Source organism: Aquarana catesbeiana, linkage group LG13 (genome assembly GCF_042186555.1).
Source record: "Aquarana catesbeiana isolate 2022-GZ linkage group LG13, ASM4218655v1, whole genome shotgun sequence".
In the NCBI taxonomy this organism is placed as follows: domain Eukaryota; kingdom Metazoa; phylum Chordata; class Amphibia; order Anura; family Ranidae; genus Aquarana; species Aquarana catesbeiana.
The window spans coordinates 168781384-168791260 of NC_133336.1; the positions used below are offsets into that span (position 1 = coordinate 168781384).

The 9877-nt window shown below is 46.2% G+C and overlaps 1 protein-coding gene across 1 annotated transcript; it reads right to left on the reverse strand.

Moving 5' to 3' along the window:
* Positions 1–797: 797 nt before the first annotated feature.
* Positions 798–1739, reverse strand: LOC141116585 (olfactory receptor 5V1-like). The gene has a single exon (XM_073608979.1). It carries the CDS (start codon positions 1737–1739, stop codon positions 798–800), a length of 942 nt encoding a protein of 313 aa, XP_073465080.1.
* Between the last annotated feature and the right edge of the window lie 8138 nt (positions 1740–9877).

The window sequence follows — 9877 nt, forward strand, 5'->3', positions numbered from 1 at the left end:
TGATAGGCTGCACTGATGGGCACTTATGAGGCAGCACTGGTGGGCACTGATGAAGAGGCACTGATAGGTGACACTGAGGAGGCATTGATGGGCACATATTGGCAGCACTGATGGGCACTTATGGCAGCACTAGTGGCCATTTATTGGCAGCTTTGTTGGGCACAGATTGGCAGCACTGGTGGGCACTGTTGGAAGTGCCCTGATTATCAGTGTACATGACCCTTTTAGAGAAGCCTGTTCTCCTCTTCTCATGTGGCTTCTGTTTACTTCTGCAATCAGCTGTGATTGGACACAGCTGATCACATAGTAAAGAGCCGCTGATTGACTCTTTGCCTCAATCTGTGATCAGCAGCGTCCTCCGAACACTGTTATCACAGAGCATGCTGTCTGCGACTAGCTGCACAGTGGGCGCAATCACAGTGGGTCATCATATGATGGCCTCCCAGAAGTAGCGGTCTGTGCTGTAGCCGTCATTTGGCTATAGCGCGGTAGTCAAGTGGTTATGTTGTGTCATTGTTAGGATGATTGTCTGTTCTGAGCATTAAATAATATTGAATTGTTTCTGAAATTACTAAATGGATGAAGATTGCCCACTCCTACATATTTATTTAAGATGAGTGTTCTTCTTCCCCAATCTAAGCATTGCAAGTGTGATCTCTATGACTGATTCAGCTATGGTGAGATAGCTAAAACTTAAACTTAAACTTAAACTTAAAATTTCAGCAAGGTATGATATACTCAAACTGTATATACATCTTATATAATAGACAAAATATCCTGCAAAAGTAAAAACTGCATCACACTAACTTAGACACTGCATGAAATGTTGTCTTATAATTTTTTTTTAGCGCTTGCTTTACCTCACTGTTTCTTAAGGTATAAATAAAGGGGTTTAGTGCTGGAGTAACAACCGTGTACATTAGTGCAAGGAATTTATCGTAGTGGCTGCCTTGAGGCCTGACGTACACAATAATTGCTGAACCATAGAACAGACAGACTACAATGAGATGAGATGAACAGGTTGAAAAAGCTTTCTTTTTCCCATCCTTGCTTTTAATCTTCAGGACAGTAACTATTATGCAAATGTATAATGTGACAATTGTAACAAATGGAAAAACAACGGAAATAATTGCAGCCAACACTGTAACCATGCCACTGTAAAAAGAGTTGGAACATGCCACATTTTGCACTGGAGCCAGATCACAGAAAAAGTGGTCAATCATGTTAGGGCCACAAAACTCCAAAAGAACAGTAAGACATGTAGGGAGGAAGGAAACAATGAAACCACCAAGCCATGGAAGAACTGCTAATTTTGAACAAAATGTATTATTCATAATTGTTGAATATCTCAATGGATTGTTTATAGCCAAGTATCGATCAAAAACCATTAATGCAAGGAGAAAGCATTCGGTTTCCCCCAAAGCATTAAAGGCATACATTTGTGCAAAGCAGCCAATGAATATTATGGTCTTCTTAGTCTGAAGTAGGATCGATAAGAGATTTGGAACAGAAACTGAGATAAACATTATTTCTAAAACAGCAAATATACTAATGAAAAAATACATGGGGCTATGAAGTGAAGCCACCATTCTAACTAAAAGAATTATGGTAATGTTTCCAAAGACACATGTAATGTATGCTAAAAGTGTAAGGCAATACAAAACATTTTGAAATGCATGGAAGTCGGAAAACCCCAACAGAAGAAATTCCCTCACCACAGTGTTGTTGGTATCTTGCATTATATTCTGAAAAGGCATAAACAAAAGATATATAGTTTATACCCACTAATGGAGATCTTAACGTGAACTTGTTCTCATGAAATATTTAAAAACAATAATCTTGCAAGAAACAAGGCACCAAAATTTGTCAGGATATACTGGTAATTTTCTGTGTTCATCTTTACAGAGTGCCATGGTGCCTTTAACATGCCTATTAAAATTCCAGGAGTCTCAAATTTGCAGCAAAAACACACTTCCTACATATCAATGTATAAGACTGTTGACAGGCTTTCATGAATTGCATATTAAATTCCAGTTGAGAACATGACAATACTTCATTGCCTGGAAGCCCATGTTTGCTTCTGGGTACTCTGTGTTCATTCTTAGAAAACTAAAATGTACGAAAATGTATTCTCTAAAACCTCATATCAGTTTTTATTTCAAATAGTTTTTATTGAGGTTAAACATAGAAATATAGCAAGGTGAGTACAAAAGATCACACTTATAGATGATACAGTTGCTTTTGTAGAAGATAGTCCTTAGACAAGCAAGTATGGTACAATCCAAAATGGTAAATTAATGTGTATTCACGTAACCATGAAAGTGTGAACTCACGGGAGAAAGCGAGTTGGAGATGAGAAATAGGGTATGGGAAGAGGGCAAGGAAGAAGGAGGGTGAAGGGAAACGGGGAGGGGGTTGAAGAACAGGTCGGGATAGTCAGATAGACAGGGTACCAGTCAAGTATAATATAGATGTGGACAAGTTACACTCAAGTTTACAGTAGACTATCAATATAACACTGTGCAATTAGGGTTGTTTAGCCATAGTGACCACGTTTGGGCAAATTTAGAGTATGAAATGTTCCGTAAGGCAAATCTCTGTTCCATATCGCATTGAAGATGGATTGTGGTGACTGTTTTGGATATAGTAGGTATTTTTGGTGTTTTCCACAGTTCAGTAATCATCAATTTTGCTGCTTGGAGTATCTGAATAGTAATTGTTCTAGATTTGAAGGGGAGTCCTTCTGTGCCTATGTGGAGTAAGGCCATTTAATTACTTTATGCGTCACTTCTGCTACTGGTTTAAATATCTTAATCCAATATGATATGAGGGATTTGTAGGACCACATAATATGTATCAGGGAACCTTGGTCTCCACATTGGTGCCAGCAATGTGGCAAGGTATTGGCTTAAATTTTAGAGAGTTTCAAGGGTGTAAAGTACCAGAAGTGAAGAATTTTTAGATAAGACTCCCAATGGGTTGTATATCTGAAGGCATCGGTGTGTATGAGAATATTTTTTGCTAAGATAAGTCAGGTATATTACTGCCAAGGGTACTTTCCCATTTGTTTAGTGAAGGCGTCCTAATGGGGAATTTTATGTTAAGATACGAATAGAAAAAGGATATTCCATGTCTTTGGTATTGGGGTTTTCAAAATCTGCAAAATAGGGGTTGGAAGGGTGATGTTAGGAGAGATTGTGGAGGTGCTCAGATAATGATAAATTCTTATATATGTGTAGAATTCAGAGGGGGTAAGGCAAAGGTGTTCTGCAAGGCACGGAAGGGCAGTAGTTTATTGTCTACATAAAGGTTTTGGAGGTTGTAGATCTTTCTACTTGTCCAGGGTGTTAAATTTAGGTCAGGTATTATAGCTTTAAGGATATAAACAGGTAGAGGTAGTGATATGAAGAAAAAGACCCTAAGGTCAACACTGCGCTAAATAAATATCAGCAATTAAATGTTGTAAGTGTAAAGCAGCCAGCACCCAAAATTCAATACCAAAAAAACTTCCAATAGAATAAACAACAAAGTAAGTGCAGCGCTAATAAATGTGAGATATGATATTGTTACGATGAATAAAAATTGGGAAATAATCAAGCAGTGATACATACAATGATACCGTATATACTCGAGTATAAGTCGTTCCGAGTATAAGTCGAGGCCCTAATTTACCACAAAAAAATGGGAAAAACTTAGTGACCCGAGTATAAGACGAGGGTGAGAAATGCACAGCTACTGTAAGTGGAAAAGAGGGTCAACAATGCCCATTTGCAGCCTCACTGTGCCCATTTGCATGCCTCACTGTGCCCATTTGCAGCCATAGGTCCCCCGAACTTCAAACTTGGTAGTTAAGGGTTCCTAGATGCCCCCTAGCTGCAGCCAAAATTTGGGGTCTCTGAACCCAAATGGTCCCGAAATGACATTGCATGATGGACACAGTTGACTAAATTTGGGGCCCCATATCTCGGGGCCACTTAGTGCTAGGAACACCAAATTGGGTGTGCAAACTCAGTGAAACTAGCTCCATAAAATATCCAAAGCTGGGGTTTCTAGCACCAAGTGTTCCCGAGATACAGGGCCCCAAAAATTGGTTCAGAAAATGTCTTTTCTGCAGCAGAGAATGACATTTTCCGAACCGGATTTGGGGCCCCGTATCTCGGGGCCACTTGGTCCTAGGAACATTAGCTTTGGATATGTTATGGTACCAGATTCACTGGGTTTGCACACCAAATTTGGGGTTCCTAGAACCTATTGGCCCTGAGATACGTGGCCCCAAAATCGGTTCAGAAAATGTCAAGCACTTTTCTGCAGCAGAGAATGACATTTTCTGAACGGGTTTGGGGCCCCGTATATCGGGTCCACTTGGTCCTAGGAACATCAGCTTTGGATATGTTATGGTACCAGATCCAATGGGTTTGCACACTAAATTTGGGGATCCTAGAACCTATTGGCCCTGAGTAGGGATGAGCTTCGTGTTCGAGTCAAACCCATGTTCGACTCGAACATCGGCTGTTCGATCGTTCGCCGAATTGCGAACGTTATGGGCCGTTCGCGCTAAATTCGTGTGGCGCGTCACGGCCCATAATTCACTGCGGCATCGCAGTGCATTGCTGGCTGATGATTGGCCAAGCATGCACTATGACCCGCATGCTTGGCCAATCACAGCGCCGTCAGTAGAGAGAGCTGTAATTGGCCAAAGCCAGGGTGGCTTTGGCCAATTATGGCTCAGGGGATTTAGTACACACCCCACACTATATAAGGCCGCCTGCACGGCGGCCCTGTGTAGTGTGTGTTCCGGTGTGCTGAGAGATAGAGAGAGAGAGAGAGACAGTGTCATTTGATTTGAGTTAGATAGATTAGGCAGAACAGTCAGTCAGTTAGCTGCACTTACAGTGTATTGTGTATATATATGCATCCCAGGTGTTGCATATATATATATACACTGTATTCAGTTTAGCTAGATCCGTTCCTGTTATCTTCTATCTAGACTATTTACATTTAATGCAGTGCGTCCTGCTCACAGTGTTCAGCTAGATCTGTTCCTGCTATTTACATTTAGTGCAGTGCGTCCTGCTCACAGTGTTCAGCTAGATCCGTTCCTGTTATCTTCTAGACTATTTACATTTAGTGCAGTGCGTCCTGCTCACAGTGTTCAGCTAGATCCGTTCCTGCAATTTACATTTAGTGCAGTGCGTCCTGCTCACAGTGTTCAGCTAGATCCGTTCCTGCTATTTACATTTAGTGCAGTGCGTCCTGCTCACAGTGTTCAGCTAGATTCGTTCCTGCTATTTACATTTAGTGCAGTGCGTCCTGCTCACAGTGTTCAGCTAGATCCGTTCCTGCTATTTACATTTAGTGCAGTGCGTCCTGCTCACAGTGTTCAGCTAGATCCGTTCCTGTTATCTTCTAGACTATTTACATTTAGTGCAGTGCGTCCTGCTCACAGTGTTCAGCTAGATCCGTTCCTGCAATTTACATTTAGTGCAGTGCGTCCTGCTCACAGTGTTCAGCTAGATCCGTTCCTGCTATTTACATTTAGTGCAGTGCGTCCTGCTCACAGTGTTCAGCTAGATCCGTTCCTGCTATTTACATTTAGTGCAGTGCGTCCTGCTCACAGTGTTCAGCTAGATCCGTTCCTGCTATTTACATTTAGTGCAGTGCGTCCTGCTCACAGTGTTCAGCTAGATCCGTTCCTGTTATCTTCTAGACTATTTACATTTAGTGCAGTGCGTCCTGCTCACAGTGTTCAGCTAGATCCGTTCCTGCAATTTACATTTAGTGCAGTGCGTCCTGCTCACAGTGTTCAGCTAGATCCGTTCCTGCTATTTACATTTAGTGCAGTGCGTCCTGCTCACAGTGTTCAGCTAGATCCGTTCCTGCTATTTACATTTAGTGCAGTGCGTCCTGCTCACAGTGTTCAGCTAGATCCGTTCCTGCTATTTACATTTAGTGCAGTGCGTCCTGCTCACAGTGTTCAGCTAGATCCGTTCCTGCTATTTACATTTAGTGCAGTGCGTCCTGCTCACAGTGTTCAGCTAGATCCGTTCCTGTTAAATTCCTACTGACCGGCAGGCTTGTCTGGTTACAGTATATAAAGCTACCTGAAGAAAATTACAGGTGTTCTATTTGATCCTATTAGTACCACGGTCAGGCAGCTAGACTATTTACATTTAGTACAGTGCGTCCTGCTCACAGTGTTCAGCTAGATCCGTTCCTGTTATCTTCCTACTGACAGGCAGGCTTGTCTGGTTACAGTATATAAAGCTACCTGAAGAAAATTACAGGTGTTCTATTTGATCCTATTAGTACCACGGTCAGGCAGCTAGACTATTTACATTTAGTACAGTGCGTCCTGCTCACAGTGTACAGCTAGATCCGTTCCTGTTATCTTCCTACTGACAGGCAGGCTTGTCTGGTTACAGTATATAAAGCTACCTGAAGAAAATTACAGGTGTTCTATTTGATCCTATTAGTACCACGGTCAGGCAGCTAGACTATTTACATTTAGTACAGTGCGTCCTGCTCACAGTGTTCAGCTAGATCCGTTCCTGTTATCTTCCTACTGACAGGCAGGCTTGTCTGGTTACAGTATATAAAGCTACTTGAAGAAAATTACAGGTGTTCTATCCCAGCTTAGTGCAGCTACAGGCCATTAGTATGTCTGGAAGGCCAAGAAGGAGAGGCAGACAGTCACAAGCCAATAAGAGAGGGCAAGCAGGCTCTGTGTCTAGTGCTGGTCGTGGAGACGGTGCATCCTCATCAGCACGTGGCCATGGGACACGCTTGGCCTTTTTTTCGGCAGCTGGCCATGTTGAGCCGCAACATGCGGAAGACTTGGTCGAGTGGATGACCAAGCCGTCCTCATCCTCCTCATCCTCTCTCACCCATGCCCAGGGTGCTTTGTCTGGCAAAGCAGCGGCCTCTTCCCTCAGCTCAATGTCATCAGTGACTCCTTCCCTAGCTCCACCATGTCCTCATGAGGATTCCCTCGAACTGTTTGACCACAGTGTTGGGTACATGCTCCAGGAGGATGCCCAGCGTTTGGAAGGCTCTGATGACGATACTGAGCTCGATAAAGGCAGTAACATGAGCGCGGACAGAGGGGGTGCCCAAGAAGGACAGCAATCTGGCAGTCATGCTCCCCCTGCTGCAGCATACTGCCAGGTTTGCTCCAGTGATGAGGAGGGAGGGGATGATGAGGTCACTGACTCAACGTGGGTGCCTGATAGGAGAGAGGAGGAGGAGGAGGAGGCGGCAGCACATCACCAACGAGGCAGGATGCCCTCCAGGGGCCAGCCTAAGGGCAGCACATTGACTGCATCACACCCCAAAGCTCCACATGTGCAGGGCGCTGCAGTCTCTGCGCGTTATTCAAAAAGTTCTTTGGTGTGGGCCTTTTTTGAGACGAGTGCATCAGATCGCACCGCTGCTATTTGCAACATATGTCTCAAGCGTATCTCGCGTGGCCAAAATATCTCCCGCTTGGGTACCACATGCTTGACCAGACATATGTTGACCTGCCATGCAGTTCGTTGGCAAGCGTATCTAAAAGACCCACACCAAAGAACAAAGAGGATCTCTCCTTGCTCCTCATCAGCTGAGATTTCCAACCCCACTAGACCTTCAGTCCTCTCTGAGACCTGCAGTGAGAGGAATGAAGGTGTAGAATTAGGTGTGTCACAGCCAAGTACTTGTGGGCAATCTGCTTTTGGTACACCGACGTCAGATTGTACCAGGCAAATTTCCCTGCCCCAGCTGCTGCACCGCCGAAAGAAGTTTGCTCCCAGCCATCCACATGCCCAGCGGTTGAATGCTAGCTTGGCAAAATTGCTAGCACTTCAACTGCTGCCTTTTCAGTTGGTAGACTCTGCCCCCTTCCGTGAGTTTGTGGAATGTGCGGTTCCTCAGTGGCAGGTACCCAAACGCCACTTTTTCTCACGGAAGGCGATTCCGGCTCTCTACCGGCATGTGGAAGGCAATGTCCATGCCTCGCTGGACAGGGCGGTCAGCGGTAAGGTGCATATTACCGCTGACTCATGGTCCAGCAGGCATGGACAGGGACGTTACCTAAGTTTCACGGCGCATTGGGTGACTCTGCTGGCAGCTGGGAAGGATGCAGGACAAGGTGCAGTAGTGTTGGAGGTTGTTCCGCCACCACGCCTCCAAAATGCTGATTGTGACACACCTCTCTCCTCCACCCCCTCCTCTTCTTCTTCCTCCATGGCCTCTTCCTCGGAACCAGCGGTGCTCCGTAGGCGTTCAAGGGGCTACGCAAGTACGCAGGCCAAAAGATGCCATGCGGTGCTTGAGCTGGTGTGCTTGGGGGACAGGAGCCACACTGGGGCAGAGGTTCTGTCAGCTCTGCAGGGGCAGGTTCAGAGGTGGTTGACGCCACGCCAACTTAAGGCAGGAATGGTGGTTTGCGACAATGGCACCAACCTCCTCTCTGCCCTCCGACAGGGACAAATGACCCATGTGCCCTGTTTGGCTCACGTCCTTAACTTGGTGGTGCAGCGGTTCTTGGGCAGGTACCCGGGCTTACAGGATGTCCTGAGGCAGGCCAGGAAAGTCTGTGTGCATTTCCGCCGGTCATATAATGCCAGTGCTCGGCTGACGGACCTCCAAAAGGAGTTTAACCTGCCCAAGAACCGCCTAATCTGTGACATGCCCACCAGGTGGAACTCAACGTTGGCCATGCTGCAGCGGCTGCACACTCAGCAGAGGGCCATCAATGAGTACCTGTGCGACTATGGCACCAGGACAGGGTCAGGGGAGCTTGGTTTTTTTTCCCCACGCCAGTGGGCCATGATCAGGGATGCATGCACTGTCCTGTCACCATTCGAGGAGGCCACGAGGATGGTGAGCAGTGACAGTGCATGCATCAGTGACACTGTCCCCCTTGTCCACCTGTTGGAGCACACGCTGCGTGGAATAATGGACAGGGCACTTGAGGCAGAACAGAGGCAGGAAGAGGAGGACTTCCTTAGCTCTCAAGGCCCCCTTTATCCAGACAGTGTTCCTGCGTGCCCGCCGATCACACAGGAAGAGGACGAGGAGGAAGAGGAGGAGGAGGAAGATTGTGTCAGTATGGAGGTGGAGCCTGGCACTCAGCATCAGCAGCAGTCTTTAAGGGATCAGTCCCAAGAAACACATGGACTTGTACGTGGCTGGGAGGAGGTGGCTGCGGACCATGTCGTTCTTAGTGACCCAGAGGACTCCGGACCGAATGCCTCAGCAAACCTACGCTGCATGGCCTCCCTGATCCTGCAAAGCCTGCGTAAGGATCCTCGTATTCGTGGTATCAAGGAGAAGGACCAATACTGGCTGGCAACCCTCCTTGATCCACGTTACAAGGGTAAGGTTGCGGACCTTATCTTGCCATCGCAGAGGGAGCAGAGGATGAAACATCTTCGGGAGGCCTTGCAGAAAGGTCTGTGCAACGCGTTCCCAGAGACTGGGAGGTTACAAACTCCTGTTTCTGGACAACGTGTTGCTGAGGCTTCGGTCAGTCAAAGAAGGAGCGGTGGAGAAGGTGGCCGTCTGACCGATGCGTTCAGACAATTTTTTGGTCCGCAGCCCCAAGGTATGATCGGTTCCAGCAACCATCGCCAGCGTCTGTTTTACATGGTGCAGGAATACCTAGGGGCAAGATCAGACTTGGACACCTTTCCCACCGAAAATCCTCTGGGTTACTGGGTCTTGAGGATGGATCACTGGCCAGAGCTTGCACAGTATGCAATTGAGCTACTGGCCTGTCCTGCATCCAGCGTTCTTTCGGAACGCACATTCAGTGCTGCTGGAGGCGTGGTAACCGATCACAGGGTGCGTCTGTCCACCGACTCGGTCGATCGGCTGACCTTCATAAAAATGAATGAGT

Coding starts and splice junctions, on each gene's coding strand:
- LOC141116585 (XM_073608979.1), bottom strand. CDS start 1,739: ATGCAAGATACCAACAACACTGTGGTGAGGGAATTTCTTCTGTTGGGG.